The sequence below is a fragment of the Cyrtonyx montezumae genome, unplaced genomic scaffold, assembly GCF_038088225.1.
Source record: "Cyrtonyx montezumae isolate F1298 unplaced genomic scaffold, pur_monq_1.0 scaffold_3, whole genome shotgun sequence".
In the NCBI taxonomy this organism is placed as follows: Eukaryota; Metazoa; Chordata; class Aves; order Galliformes; family Odontophoridae; genus Cyrtonyx; species Cyrtonyx montezumae.
The window spans coordinates 109,770,539-109,787,411 of NW_027072034.1; the positions used below are offsets into that span (position 1 = coordinate 109,770,539).

Below are 16,873 nucleotides of genomic sequence, written 5' to 3' on the forward strand. Positions count from 1 at the left end.
GGCGATAGGTGCACACTTGCCGCTGTCCGCCCTTCAAGGTTAAAAAACAGTTGACCTAAGGAGAGTGAAAAGTTCTTGTGTCCCAGGCTCTGCAAGACTGCAGAACCCATGCAGACGGAGTAGTATTCAGCCTAAGACAGGATTTAACCAGAGGTGACAGTGATTGTGGCAACACAGGGATGTTCTCACAAGGCCTTTGAACTTGAAACTCAGTACTAGTGTTCAGTAAGATCTTCCTATGTACAAAGCACAGTCAGCTAGCACAAAGACACGGCTTTCCTAAGCCAGCAAACAGTTGAGAATCTATTACCTTTCCGGAGAACACTTGTTTGATCAGAATATTCCACAAGGGTTGGGATCTGCTCAACAATGTACAACGCACCATCATCAAGGCTCTTCTGTAGCTTAACCTTCTTCAGGTCCAGCACCATGTACTGATTGTTGTAGGTCCCTAGGTATGGGAACAAAGAGTTACATGCTCTGTCTGGGAAAAAAAAGGGGGGCATGAAGGAGGGAAGGAACACAATCTTTGTGTTAAGGCTCATGTGAAAGCAAACTTACCAGAGTTGCACTTTGAGAAGATTTCTGCCCAAGCTTTGCCACTGTCTGCCATCATGTTAGCAATGCGGACCCTCTGCCAAGCAAACAGGGATTCAGGCACCACTTGCCTAATGAGGGTTTGGTTGAACACACTGTTGGTGGTCTGCAACATTATCAAGCCACTGCCTAGTATGTAAAAGTCATCCAGGGACACTAAAAAGCCTTAAATAACAATTACACAAAAACAGTTATCTCTGAACCCTTATTGTATTCAAAGAACAAAACAATCCAAGACAAAAAGATATGAAGGAGAGTGTAAGTGCAACTTTTGAATAAAGCAGTAAAAATATTTAAGATGAGATGGCAGTTTCTGTAAGCACTATACTCCCACTGTCAGCACAGTTTCTCCCTTGTCATGCTTTCGACATACTCAACCTGTTTTGTCTGAAGCATTTGCTTCAGGTTTGTGTCTCACGCTTTCCCACTTGTTTCCCTTTCACATGTCAAGCAATGGCTATTTCCAGGAATTATATCGTGTAGGAGCATTTGTTTCTATTTCTAACAAAGAAGTTTCATCAAGAGAACAAACAAACACAAAACAGCTTTACACAACTCTACAGATTTTCATCAATCAGTTTTCAGAAGTTTTTTTTGTTTTTAATTGAATCTCTTCTGGACTAAACAAGCTAAGCAGAAATGCCTCCCTTCTTGCTTTAATCTCTTCCAATCTAACTATTCTAAAAAATGTCTCCAAGAAACGGGGACAACTCAGATTACATGCCACCTCCTGCATGTGAGAGAAAGTTCTACCTACTCTTCTCTGTGACATGTCGCCATTCATTCAACAGCTGTGCCAAACTCAATGCAGCCACGACTGTCTGAGCAGGATCCCTTCCCAAGCCTCATGCCAACAGAAGCATTAGGTCCAACTGCAGATCCCAGTGTGTGCATCCCTGCACTGCCAGGTGGTGGTATGCAGAATTGCAAATGTTGGCTATAAAGCCTGGGTAGTATGGCAACTATTTACAAAGCAGAAATAATTTGTTTCTGACATTCTCTAGGATACAGAGCTGGCAGTCACCAGGTTGGGGAAATGCAGTTAACTGAGCTACTGATGGAAAAGTCATCCAGAACCTGTTCTCTTGCTTTTAAACTTTAACGACATCGCTCCTTTTCAGATTACAGAATGCTAGAATTTTCTCTGTGTAATAGCCTAAAGCTTTTGCTCCACTGCAACATCTACAGAAGGCCTCATTAATATACTTAGCAAACAAAGCAAGGCCAGCAACCTGTGAGAGCCAGAAGGACAACTGTCCTGCCTCTTGTTCTCAGCTCTCACCAAAAGGCAGTCCTCCTTCCAACGATGTTTAAGAGCTCCACTTCAGAAAGATCTTTTATTTATTTATTTTAAGTCCCAAGACCTCAAATCAGAACAGGCCCGGGAAAATACACTTTACAGTTACCTGTTCTCTAAAGATACATTGGTACAGGCAGAGCACTCTGGCAGCTTGTGGGTCTTAATACTTTATTCTCAGAAACAGTGGCGATAAATAAAGCACATAAATAGCAAAATTATCTCAAATAAACAAAAAAGGAAACACTAAAAATCTGGCTCTGTCAGTCTATTTTATACCAAGACACTATCTACCCCAAGATATGCTGTTGCAAAATAAGTCAAGTGCTTGCCCAAAGATAGCAGAAGTGAAACTAGTAAACAATTGATTCCAATAGAGCACCAATTCCCAGGTGGGTACCAGTGCTATGTGACCCACTGCAAAATAAACTGAACATCTTTTTCAAATCAACTTAAGCTGAGATAAAACTGAAAAATACAACTCATAGTAAGTGTTAACACAGAAAAAGAAGCTGAATTAACTGAAGTGTGAACTTAAATGTAGACCTCTACCAGGCATTAAGCAACAGTAGATCCAGTGTGACCTCCTGTAGGTTCTATGTAGGTCCTACTGGGGTAAAGCCCTTCCAACCCTACAGTTCTGTGATTCTGTAAATTGCAAAGCGAAGCTGAGCTGAAACCAAGTGAATTTTTTCTAGGCCTTACTCCTTACCAAGTTTCATCCTGCTTTACTTTTGTAACAGTGTGCCCTCCATGATACATCATTACTAGCTCAATTATCCGGAGACAGCATATGCCATTATGACTTAGGGTACAGACATCCCTGAGGCAACACGTATGACAGATTTACCAAGGACAAAGACAGCCACAGAAATAAAACCCAGGTGAAGTCTAGAGATATCAAGAGATATTTGATGTCCTCTTGTGTCCTTCTCATTTTTTTCACTATGTACAAGATTCTGCTGTAATTAAAATTGTCTTTCAGGTAAACTGTATAAAGAGATAATGGTGACATATTTTCTCTGTAAACTCATCTCTCATTTTTATCAGCTACTCTCAATCTTAATTTTTTTTTTCCTCTCTCCTCTTGATCAACCTGACTTCCTACGCAGAAACAAATAAAAGCACTTCTGACTGCATTTTCAGGGCCTTACTCATTTAGTTTAGAGTTTCTGAAATACTGAAGTTTCTAGAGTCTGGAGCTTCATTCATTATACTATTAATTAGCCAAGTAAAACAAGACACTGACATCTGAGCCACAGTATTCTCTGGGGAGCACGCTGAGTAACATGCAGTGGTGCCATGCTCCTCACAGCTATTGCTCCAAGAGAGGTAGCTTCTGCTTTGTCAACCAGATGGTATCCCCTTTTCTGGTATTTTAAAAGGTCATTTTGTTCATTGCAGTACAGAAAGGTGCAGTATTATACTCTGAAAGTCAGAGACAGGAGGTCTAGGCATCACCTCCCGGGGATGAGAGTAGCTCCTGGCCACAGTGTCCACTGCTCTGGGCTACAGGCACATTTAACCATGGGAAGGGAGATGCCTTCTCTGGATGGAATTTCTTAATCCTACCAGCAGCTGCTTTTCATGCCAAGACGGCATGGCCAGCTTCCTTTCACTTGCAAACCTCTCCCAGGCACTAAGCAATAGTACATTCCACAGTGGAGATAATAGAGCCATGAAGTGTACCAGATACTTTTCCCTTATCACCCACAGGTTTTTGGAAGATGCTGAAGGGAGCTGGGAAGCAAGAAATGGTTTGGCAAAATTCATGAGCAGAGGATAATTTGCCCATCCCTGAGTATAAGGCCTACTGCCCTTTCTATGTGCTATTCCTCCTCAAAGCAAGGACATCTTTCCTCTTCATCCTGCCACAACAGCATGTAGCCATGCATCAGAACGACTGATGGCCATCTCATGCCCTCTCAACCAAGCAAAATACTGACAGCAGGTCAAAGGAGTGAAGTTGCTGTTAAGCTCTCAGTTGTTTTGCTTAAGCAGTTAAAAACAGAAGAACAAGACTTCAGCTCACCTCGAAAAAGGGGTCACTATCCCCCTGTGCATGGGTCCAAATGGTAGGTTCCCTTTTCTAAATGGGGCTCAAAACTAACCAAAAGAGGGTGGGGATCTCGGAAACCTATCTTCTCTTGCTGCCCAAGGAAACCAACAGCTTTCAACAGTTAATAGGACTCGTTTCTTCAAATGGCTCAGTGGGGCAGCACAGAAAAGTGACTGCACAGTTGGGTCACTTTGTCTGGTCTTAGCTCTGCTGTTTTACTACACTTGTCCTGCAAAAACTAGCACCTATCTACTCCATGCCACTGCATTTCTTATCCCTCCAAATGAACAGTTTCACTAAACAGCTGTGAACAACCATACCATGGCCTGTATCTGTCAGCTGTGCAGAAACTCACTAGCCACGATAAGTACTTACACTCAGAGTCTCTACAAGACACTGAAGTCAGAGCTGAGTCACTCCTCCCTTTGAGAGGTTCACAGAGCTATTCCGCACGTTGCTCCGTACAGATGCTTTCAACAGAAGAGAAAACTAAAACTATGAGCACCTAAACCTCAAGTGAGGTTTAGGATTAGCATGGAAATGAGCTGCAGGTGGATGAATCTATCTCCAAAAGCAAAGTTTCCCACCTGATAGTCCCCCCTCAGTGCTACTGTTGCTCTGAGAGGGAGAAAGCAGCTAGGAGACGAACTGAAGCAGCATGGTTTGAGCATGCTGGCAAGAACACCGGGAATTGCTGGGGCAGCAGGGGTGGTCTGTGCAGTTCAAGGCTGCCCTCCTACCTGCTAAGACTCAACAAAAGCAAGGAATCAGAAGCACAAGGCCTTACAACTGTAGCATAATGCATAGATTGCTGTATATCACGGTTAGTCAGCAGGCTTAGATCCTCTAAACCAAGTCATAACAAATAGATTTTTGCAGCGTAATTTCACAGCCTTGCCCATCTTTTGAAAATCAGTAAATAAACTAAAGAATTTTACTCCGTGATTCCAGGAGAAATCAAGGAGTTGGCACATTCCTTCTCAGAACATAAGCACCTCCTTGAAGTGTTTCTAATGCAGCTTTTGGACAGTTACTTCATAACCATTCTTTCAGATGACTGAAATCTATGAATTACTCAGTTATCATTGAAGGCCCAGGAAAAATCCTGCCTCTTAATGCTTTGTCTCCTCCAAAAGTCAATTCTTCTACATTCACAGGGATTGTGTACAGTATTATTCAGGTGAGGTTACAAAGAACCAGTGAGAACGTCCCAGTCAGTACCTGTCAGGACAGAGAAAAGGAGCAAGAACTCGCATACAGGGAGATGTTAAAATGGCCAAGCAGAGCCATGGTCAGGGCCTGTGGATTCCATGGTCAGATGCCCTGAAAACCTACAGCTTCACCTGATTATAAGACAGAGCAGAGGAATCTGCCAGTCTCCTCCTTCCTGCATGATGTCTTGAGGTCACCACCAGGCCAGTGGCTTTAGAGCTTGTTCACCTTCTGGAGAGCTGCAAATTTGTGAGCTACACCCACATCTAACATGATTTGCTGTAGTCAGTGGATGGTGCTTGCCTAGCTTGTGGTGCTACCTTGTAATTAGGTGGCTAGCGAGTGCACTTGTCATACCACAGCTCACTCAAACTCCACTGCAGCCATGGGAACTATGATTTGCAGCAGCTCTCACTAAATTCTGTTGGTAGAAGTAAACTTAACCATATCACTGAGTCAGAGTCCAACTGGAACAAACAAGTTTTAAAATAAGCCCTCACTTATGAGTCCCTGCAGACTCCAGGCTCGGGGAAATACACTAGCAAACAGACTTGGATCATTTTAGCATAGCAGCAGCTGATTTTCAGGTACCTTCCATACAGTGTGGTTTATTTGTCCTGTCAAAATATAAGTATTTCACACTGTATTAAGAAACAACAAAAGGAAAGACCCGAAGACATCAGCATATACACTTACTAACAAAATACTAACATTAAATACTAATAAAAGTCACTTGGCATGGCTGATCCTGATCCCAAGCTTGAATCTGCAGCACAAGACAGAATGCAACAGCTAGAAAACAGAGTTACACACTCTAGAAGAATAGTACTATTCCCAGCAGTATTTATTCTGAGAGGTACAAGATCCAGAATGACCTCTGATACTCCCAGGTGATGAAGAAAGCTCAGGAAGATGCCTTGGCTTTCCACCATGTTACACATGCTCTGCAAGATTCCTTCCAACACGCACTGGAATTCCTCAGGCACTCTATGCAGGTGAAAAGCTGTTTGTTTGACACGCATTTGCCAAAATACTTCTAACTCCTTCCTGAAGTGAAAATCACAGAAAAAGTTGCATTCCTCCGGATTACTGAGGAAGGTCAGAGCCCCACAGAAAAAAAAAATAGTTTTGCTCTCAGCAAGAAATGAATGCAACTGTTTTTCAAAACAGTTTCAGGAGTCTGTGCCTTGAAGTAACCCTCATCTCCACAGGAAGGCAAGCACAGTAATTAATCAAAGCATAATCATCTCAAACCATCAGACAATACAGTTTCATCAGAATCAGATAACCTACAGCACATGATTTGCTTTAAAAAGTTGAAGACTGAGTGCTTGGCAATTTTTGATTTTGAAATTCCACCTCTAAAAACACATGCAGTGCTGACACAAAGAGTCCTAAACTTGCTCAAGTTTTTTTTCCCATGTTTTTCAGTGCTACTCTAAGCTGCTTAGAGAGCATAGTTATAGAATCATAGAGTTGCTCAGGTTGGAAAAGACCTTCAAGATCATCAAGTCCAACTGCAACCTAACCATACTGCCCTAACTCTAACAACCTCCTGCTAAGTCATGTTCCTGAGCACATGCAGATGGTTTTTAAACACATTCAGGGATGGTGACTCAGCCACCTCCCTGGTGAGCCTATTCCAGTGCTTAACCACCTTTGTTCCTTACACCCAACCCGAACATACCCTGGCGCAACTTGAGACCATTTCCCCTCATCCTGTCACCAGTGAGAAGAGACCAACCCCACTCACTGCAATCACCTTTCAGGTATTTGAAGAGAGCAATAAGAAAGCCCCTTGTTTGGACCTGCTCCAGCACCTCAATGTCCATTCTGTAATGAGGTGCCCAAAACTGAACACAGTACTCAAGGTTGGGGCCTCACCTGTGCCAAGTACAGGGGGAGGCGTACTCCCCTAGTCCTGCTCACCACACCATTCTTGATACAAGCCAGACTGCCACTGGCCTTCTTGGCCACCTGGGCACACTGATGGCTCATATTCAGCTGACTGTCCATCAGCACACCAAGGACTCTTTCCATCAGGCACCTTTCCAGCTGCTCTTCCCCAGGTCTGTAAGGGATGCCTGGGGTTGTGATCAAAATTAAGTACCTGACACTTGACCCTATTGAAACTCATACAATTTACCTTGTTATACCACTGAAATATTCAATTTTCTGGAAATTCTTCTGGAAAACTTGAGAATACTATTTCCTGCCTAATCTTCCCAAGAGGGATTATAAGTGTTCTTGCTGGATATATTTCTAGCACGTGAAATGAACATAAAAACACTCCCCTTTGCCACAGTTAATAAAGAAGTTGCAAGGGGAGAAAAATCAACAGGAGGTTTGCTCATCCAACATTAAAGAAGTCTCTACAATTCTAATGGCTAATGGCTGCAGTTTGATAATCTCCAAGCAACAGTTGTGCCATAGTGCTACACAGAAATGTTCAAAACTGCGTTATCACCAAATATGTGAATGCCATCAACAAGGTCAGAAGGTTCAGTAGCTGAGATGACTTTGTACTACACAAAGCAGGATCTAAAGTAATGTGTTAGTGCTACAAGTAGTAGAATATTTAACCAGTACTACTCTGAGCGCTGAATGTGACTGACCAACAGCAAAAAAAAACCAAGATGTTCCAAACAGAAAACTGGATAAGACATTTTGTCCTCTCAGTGGCTCACGAGGTGTTTTTTTTTACATTACCTGGGTAACTGCTGAATGAGACACGGTTGGTGCTGGTGTATGGATCAACTATATTGAAGTTCCAGTGCTTATATATTCTCAGTGTGGCTGCATATGTAAACCAGCTGGAATGGGCAAAATATATGTTCTCATATCCAGGTAAAACCTGGAAAACAAACAGAATGATGAAGCATTTCAGATCCTATTATACTTCGCATGGTTTGTATTCAAAAGAAACAGAGAACAACTTGTTTTAAGCAGCTTAACTAACCGCACTGTTCAAGAAGGAATGGATGATTGTGCTTTTTAACTGCACCAAACAATGAATTTTTGACACCTTTGGAAATAATTATTGTTCATGTGTTGTTTTCAGATAATTAGTTGCTATTGTTCAACATTAAACAACTTAGGTCTTTTTAGGACACCTGTGTCACAAGACACGTTTTCTTTCCCCCGTTTACTCTTGAATACTTGACTCAAACCAGCTCTCTGCAAACATATCAAACATTAACTTAGAACATGCTCCTTCTGTGTAAATACCTCAGGGAAACTCTGAAGTACAGAATGAAATGCGAATCCATTTATTTTAAAAAGGCAAATGCATATTGATAGTACATCTTCAACGATTTCCCTGGTTCTAATATTTATTGCTAGTTCAATCTTCTTGCTACAGCAAGTTGAATGAATGATTCTCAATTTAAGATGTATATTTTTGTTCTGGGTTACATGGATCTCCATACACTGCCCAGGTAGTTGATAATTTTAGCCAAATAAATTAATTGCAGCCACGATGTATCAGACACATTCAAAGCATTATCCATCATTACTCTCATTGGAAAGCTATTTGAGAATATCACTGCTAACACTAAGGAAACTTCATGGGGGCTGTTGTGAAAGCAATGCCTCCTATTCTATTATGGTGGCCCACAGCTCCAGGGGCGGCTGTCAGTGGTATGGCAGTAGAGGCTGAACCCTCCTGCTACTATTCCTTTAGATTTTGTCACTGTGTGATGGATGGCAGCAAACAGGTGGTCTGACATAGAGTGCTGATGAAGAAAAGGTGTGTCACTGAATTCCTCCATGCAGAAAAAAATGGCACCCACTGATATTCATCCATGTGTGCTGAACATCAGAGACCAAACAGTGGATGTGAGCACAGTGAGACAGTAGATGGTGCATTTCAGCACTGGCAACGATGAAGTGAAAGACAAACCATGTTCCAGATGGCCACACACAGATCTCACACCAGAAAATGAAGAGCATCTCGATCAGCTCATCCATGCATATCAGCAGATTATGACCAGGAAAGTGTGTATAGAGCTGAACATTGACATCAGTGTGTTGGAAACAATTGTGGCAATGTTGGAATACCTGAAAATTTGCACCAGGTAGCTCCCATGAGTGCTCACACAGGAATAGAAAAACACCAACTGTGAGTTTGTCAGGACCTATTAAACCAATATGAGGCTGATGAAGACAGTTTCCTGGATCACATAATTACCAGTGATTAGACATGGAGTCACCACCATGAACCAGAGTCAAAACAACAATCTGTGGAGCGGTGGCAAGTGAACTCCCCATCAAACAACAAGTTCCAGAATGCAGCCCTCAGCAGGTAAAGTGATGTGCACTGTCTCTTGGGATAGGAAAGAGGTGGTCCTTCTGGATTTCCTGCTACATTATAATACTGACTAAGCTGAAGTTTCAGACTTGCAAAGTCGGGCCAGAGAAGACAACCTTTCTCTTGCAATACAATAATGCCAGGCCTCATACCAGTCTGAGGTCCATAAAGCACACTGCCAGTTACAGCTGGACTGTCCTACCACACCCACAACGTAATCAGGATTTGATATCCTTCTGACTTCCGTACGTTTGTGCCAAGGAAATACTGACTGCATGTGCAACACTTTCCTGGCAATGATGCTGTCATGGCAGCTATGAATCAGTGGGTCACCTCTGCTGGTACAAATTTTTACAAGCACAGCATTCAGGCTCTTGTTCATTGCTGGTGAAAATGCACAGCTAATGGTGGTGACTGTGTTGAAAAAGTGTTTCGTAACTGAGAATTTGCTCTGTCAAATAGTGTTACTTTGCTCTTTGTATCTGTTGTAGTTTCCATGGAAATAAATAGGAGACATTACTCTCAGAGTAACCTATATAATTACACGACTGTATTTACCAACCAGTACTGTCTCTCTTCCTTCCTGCTTAATATCCCCAAGGTATTTGTACATATTCATGGTATCCCCTTTTGGACTTTGCTTCATTATATAGAGTTATTCTCTCCCAGTTTCTTCCCATTGGTAGCTCCCCATTCCCAATTATCATATTAACTTTTTACTATCAGTCTCTGGAGTTTTGAGTTTGTTTGTTTTTGTTATTTCCCACTCCCTGAACACCAATGACCAAAACTGGACTCAGAATGCCATGCAGATAAATACAGTAACTGCATAAAGGCAATTTAATTGACAAGAGTGTCTTTATTCACATGCAACATAAACAGTGAAGACTACAGAAGCACAGACTCATAACACTGTGAATCAGCATAATCACTACAAATGAAGTTCTCATTGCTCACCTTGATGAGAGCAGAGCAGTGACCCATATCCCACTGGTATTTCCCATGGCCTCCAGCTTCAGTGCTGCACTGACCGCTTCGTGCAGAATACTCAAATAATGCAGGAATGAGGTCCAACAGGTCTCCAACTGCATTCAGAAACTGGACATCAAAGACGCTCAGGGGCTGAAGAAGAGACCACAACAAATGCTTTCAGACAGAAAAGTGTCGACACAATCTCACCTGTCAAGATATTTTTTCCCCTTTCTCAAAGGAATCTCTCATACTTTCTACAAAATATCTTTCCACAAGCCTCAAAAGCTAAAACTGTCTGGAGTGAGGGACTTAAATATCTTTAAGGGTCTAGCCCTTCTAGTGGAAATATCAATTCTAGCATTTCCAAGAAGAAAAAAAAAGGGGGAAAGTAGCAGTAATTTAGAAAACCTCTGTGTATCTTTGTGAACAGCAAAGCCTTAATCATCCTGCTGGTACTCCAGCATGAGATTTTTTTTCTTAATGTATTTGTTAAATGCCTTTGAAAAATTTATACTACCACACACTCAGGTGAGTTCTGGGATTTTCACAAAGACTGCAATTAAAGGCAACCTCAGGACTGAGAAGGAGAAAATGAAGGAAGTGAGATACATTAACAGAGCTAATAAAGCATGGAACTAGCTGAAAAGAGGAAGTCAGTCAAAAGGCACTCCACTATTAGGCTTTCAATAAACCGTTACAGCTAGAGACAGCCATGGTTAACTATACACAGCTCACCAAGCAACATGTTCTTCAGAGTCCTCTTACACTGCCTATTCAAAAACAAAACCTTAAGTCTGACTTCAGCCTTCAAAGACCGTTCTCTAATTCTTTCCTATTCTTGCTCACACTATGTCTTTAGTTAAGGCAAAGGTTAAGGAAAAGAGCAGAACACAAATCAGTGCAAGGTTATGACTACTATCTGCAGAATCTTAACAAAGAAGCACATTGCTTGCAATATAAATCACTGATATGAAGCCATAAAGCTGAACTCTCTACAAACCGCAGTAAAGGAGTAGAAAAGGCAACTAAAACAACCAACCAGAAAAATAAAGCCAAATTCAGAGAATACTTACTTTTTATTCAGAAGGCCAAATTTTGTGTTGCCTATCTACTGTTTCAGCAGAGCAAATAACCAACAGGAAAATAAAACTATAATGCAAACCCTAGTGTATGTGTCCTGGGGGAAGGAATTACACCTTCCCACATGCTTACCAAGACAATAATAGAAATAAGCCATTCTCACCACTAAAATCATGCCCTGCTAAAGGCCCCAACAGCAGATACAGCGTGAGAGAAAAAAATCCAAAGCAAAATTGAAAGGACATTATATTTCTCTAGCTTGTCATACTTTTGCTATAAGGTCATAAACAGGCAGTAGCAGAGGTCATGTCTGATAAAAATCAAGAGATGTACCTTTGGATAGTTTTAAGCAACTCTTTAGTATGAATCATTTACAGGCAAGTCTCAACAACTGATATTTCGCTGAGATTCATATAGACAGACTTGCCACAGTTCCAGCATATTTTCCCCCATCCAACTGTACTTCAAGTACTGCAAGTTAAACACAATGCAAGAAGAAGCTGTGTACCAATGTCCAATTTACAACCATTACATTAGAGAAAAGTCAGACAGCAAACTGACATGCTAACATTATCACCAGGAGGGAAGGAAAGAGACTGCATGTAAGATGCTCCACCAGCCTTCAGGCTTTTGAATTGTTCTTTTCTTCCACCTGCTACCCTCTCCATATTCTCCTTTATAAAACCTGCCTTCCTTATGACATCTACTGACACTGCTACAGCACCACTTGTAATTGCTTGTATATTTAAAAATAATAATAATCCATGTTTATGAGCTATCTTATGGCCATTTCAAATGAGAAATCCATTAAGTACTAAGAAGCACATTCAAACTAGAACAGAGGTGCTACAGAAGGAAGCTATCAGCACTATAATCACAGAACAGTGGCCAGGAAGGTAGGAGGAAAGATCCCTTTGAATAAAACAGCAAAGAATGCACACATTCATAATGTTCCACTGAGTGAGATTCCCATCTCCCCAAGTCAGATAAAACAGAGAAGTAAAAGAGGAAGTAGATCATTAAGTACTCATTCGAGTTCTGTTTTCATTTCCTTTTTGAGGCACAAGCAAGTTTGATTCCAGCTTATTTCCAAGAACTTGTGCCATGGCTTTGCTAGGAGTAGACTGCTTTTAAGACTGATGCTAGCAAGGTGGCATTAGAGAACTCTGACTTGCTCAGTGCAAGAGCTTCTCATGAAAACAGTGCATCCAAACAGGAGACTTGGGCATCTGTGATGCATGCCAATTGTGGGAATTTCAGGGGCAGACCAACGCATCTCCCACTAGGCTGAACGCCCAAGCTGGGGAATAACTACACCTGATTTTCCAGGACAGGTGGAGAAGTCTTCTCTTTAAGAAGCTAAGAAGCCAATCCAAGCCCACAAGCAAGAATTAGACAAGCATACATCATAACAAGTGCGTAATGTAGGGCATAATATAACCTTTTTTCATCACCTTCTCCCATCTCACATACCACTGTCAGGAAAACTCTTTGTAGGCATCCTGAAGAGTGAATGAATGTGCTAAACTGACGGGCAGTGAGATGATAAAAGTTCTCTGGCTAGAATATATCAGACATATATATCTAGAGTACTGTCCTGAAAAGCAAAAATAAATAAATAAATAAATAAATAAAATTGTCATTGTAGATTTACTATGAACTTTACAGAGGCACACTTAGAAAAGGTAGTAGATAAGACAGCCAGCCTTAAATGCTTGTCTACAAGAAACAATAAAATAGACAAGTTCTCCTGTAACAATTGCTTTTCAACAACCACCCCATGCATGAGCATTCTCCATACAAAGTAAGTTAGTACAGAGAGCTGTCTTGGAGTCACTGTAGTGTTTAAAACTCTTACACCTCCTTATTCAAGAATAATTTCCCTGTGTAGACAAGCCCAAGATTAATCACAGCGTTGGTAGAGCATTAGGCAGATGAAAAGGCTTAATGTTCTTTGAGTGCCCCTCCTTCAGAAATTGTCCTGACTAAAGGGTTGGGTTTGTTTACTGAATATAAAATGTTGTCAGACCAGATGGAATAATTTCACACTTTAACATGAAAATGTATTCAGATTTTGACATAATTCTTAATGATACTGGTGAACTTCAAAATACAGAAGTTTCCAAAAGCATTGCTCTTGTGCAGGTCTGGATGAAGCGCCTGCCTAAGATAGTCCTGCAGGATAGCAGGCTTTATGCAATAGAAAACACAAAAATTTAATAGTCCACTACAAAACATATGCTCCAAACTGAAAGAAATAAAAACTATGTACTAGCACTACTATTAAGCAGCTCTGTGCCCAAACCCATTTTCTCTCTGCAGTATATTTTGGTTTTCTGGGACAGTCATAATGGTGCTTCATTTGGATACTGTAGAAATTTTGAATCTGGGGAGGAGGAGCAGGGAATAGAACATTTTAGAGTGTCGTTTATCTGTACTCATAAAACCCAGCTTTCGTTTACGCACTATGTGAACTTGGCACAACTTCAACCTACCATGCATTATAAAGGACAATGGACAGAGATCTTTTCACTTGCCTTCATCAGGGAAGCACGTCAACTACTCCACCAAATGTAAAACTCCAAATACTTGCAGGTTTAGAAAGCCATGGATACAGCCTTCGTTCCCATTCTCCCAAAAACAAGCGATCCTGTTCAGTTTCACCCAGTGTTCACTCCTGTGGCTTACTCTCCCAAAAGTAGCATGCTATCCAACAAGAGAAATCACATGCACTTTCACAGAGCTGTCAGGTATCATCTAGATGCCAAGGAAAACCAAACATCTAGGTGCAAAAACAGCAGTCCAAACTGTACTCAGAAGCTGGAGACTGATGTTAACTTATTGGCTCCAACAAACAGAGGAAGCTGCAGTACTGTCTCAATTGACATACTCACATGGAATATTTTTGGTTAGGGGAAAAAAGGAAAGATATGGATCCCAACATAGGTGATACTGCCTGAAGCTAAAATTGTGAAAGCAGCCAGAAGAACTGGAAATAATTCCCACCATCTGCTCCCAGAATATCTGGGAAAATAAATATATTTTTATATGTACACACCTATATATAAATACATATACATGTAAATATATACGTACCTATATACACACGCTACATGTAGCTCAAGCATATATGACAGTTATTTCAGACTGAGCCACATATTTGAATTACACTTAAATGCACTATTTTATATAGGAAATACTGATGAGATGTGCCCTGTCTGATAGAGGATCAGAATGATTTGGTTACTTCAGAGCTTACGCTTTTAATACCAACTACACAGACAACAATGATCAAGGAAAACACACTGCAGGTAGGATGTGCCTGTTCTAAGGAATTAGCTCAGACACATACTAGCATTTTTGTCATCCATCTGAATCTTCCCTGGAATTCTGACACGTCAGGTTAGATATTTTTTTCATTATTGTCAAGAATCTTTTCTTTTAGTTTGAACTGGTTCCTACTCAAGAAAGCCACAAAGCAAGGACCATGCAAAGATGAGATGACGTGCATTTTACTAAAATCCAATTGCTTATGATTCCTTACTTTCATCTTCTCTAAATTCTCAGTATGAATGAACCAAGGCAAAAGGTCAAATGCAATTGCTCAAGTCCTCTCTCTCACACTCAGGAGCCCATTAGGTGTACTAGACTTAGGAGTACAATTGTAATTACCACAGTTCTATTGAATCAAAAGAGCTCTGCTACTGCATGCAAGCTACTGGAATACAATTCTAATCAACCTTGAAAAAACAATATTAATTAAAAAAACAAAACACCCCATTTGGCCTTCCACAACACTGACCATGCAGTTTGAAATGAGAGACTTGGAAAACAGAAAGGGAGATACCATCTAGCAATGTAAAATATCCTTTAAAGTCTAGAGGTTTTGATGCTCGGAAATAAAAGTTTCTAACACATTCCCTATTTGCTGATTTGTGCTGTTGCAGCTTAGCCTTCATATTGAGACGGTCATTTGCAATAACTGCACAGCAAACATCTTAGAGAAGTGTCTATCTTTCCAACATTCACACTGGAATACAAAAGCCACTCCCAACCTAATCAGCATGTGATGCCAGAGTTCTAAGTGCAAAGGTCTGTGGTGACATGGCAGGAGAGCTCAGTGACAACCTATACTGAACAATGACTGAAGCTTTTGTAGAATCATATGCAGAATGAATGCTTTCCACTAGTCTTCATACACACTTTTTCCTTTGTAATATCATATTCCCTTTTCACATCTTCATCTTCTGATATCCCAACCCCAACTACTAAGAAAGAGATGCAGTAATCTTACTGTTTGTTTGTGTAGTTTAGCCCACTCGAGGGCTCCCATGTACAGACCATCCAACTGTGCAATAATATAGCCAGCATGCCTCCAAAAGGGGTCATCCTTATTATTTCTGATTTGTTGTCTTGTCCATTGATCTTGTTTCCTGCAGAGGAACAAACAGGTTGGGGTTTTCTCGCTTTTGCTTTAGAGTATAATTGATATTGCAGGAAAGAGACAAATGTAGGCTTGTGTTACAACCCAGATATCAAAACTTTAGTGTTTTGAGCCAAATCATGTTTTGGAAATTCAGAAGACATTAAGGTTGAATCCTCTGGGTGCAAATATTCAGGTCCATGTAATGTACCCAGCAGTTACTACCATACACTGCTTAAGAGCTAAAGAAAGAGATGGACTCCATCTCTGTGTGGGATTCACCTACGTCAGATCTAGCATCATCTCACAGTCAGGAAAAACAAACAAGCATTTGACAGGCCAGGTAAACAATTCCCTTTCAGATGCCTACTTGAGGATAAAATATGTGGACCTTTGAAGTCCCCTCATTTCTCTCCCTTGGGAATAAGTAGGTGCAATGAAGACTTTCTGCTGTCAGTGTTTAAACACTGCTTAAGAACCATTATTATCCTCCTCTGAGGTAAAGGTGGGAGGCCAAACACATTCTCCTTTGCTAAATCCAACCAAGAAGTCACTAGCCAAATAAATTAGGTTTAAAGCAGGAGACAACAGAAGCTGAACAGACCCGAGGACAAGAGCAGTCAACACTATCTGCATTTTCCAGAGTTCCTTCCTTCACTGTGCACAAAGGCCCACAGAAAAACCTGAGTTATTAGAATAAGCCAGGACCAGAGCATGACTTTTGGGGCTCTGTCTATCCATCTATCTGTTGTTGTGTACAGCAGGAAAAAAAGGGAGCTAATCTGACAAGGAAGTAAACTCCTCCAGCAGTATATGGCTGACAAAACCACTCAAATTTAGTTGTCTGAAAGGAAGAAGATGCAAGAAGTATGTCAAAGGAAATGAGAAGAAGATTATTAATGCATCCTGGGGGATACAACTGCT

General features: G+C 41.0%; 1 protein-coding gene across 1 annotated transcript in view; it reads right to left on the reverse strand.

The window, feature by feature from the left end:
- PLBD1 (phospholipase B domain containing 1) overlaps positions 1-16,873 on the reverse strand; it is a 35,367-nt gene that overhangs the window by 3,409 nt on the left and 15,085 nt on the right. Inside the window, exons 4-8 of the mRNA XM_065742819.1 lie at positions 15,821-15,959; positions 10,432-10,596; positions 7,875-8,019; positions 562-762; positions 311-451 (exon numbers count right to left, since the gene is read on the reverse strand). Of these exons, the coding sequence (XP_065598891.1) occupies positions 311-451; positions 562-762; positions 7,875-8,019; positions 10,432-10,596; positions 15,821-15,959 (791 nt within the window). The remainder of the gene's footprint in view (positions 1-310; positions 452-561; positions 763-7,874; positions 8,020-10,431; positions 10,597-15,820; positions 15,960-16,873) is intronic.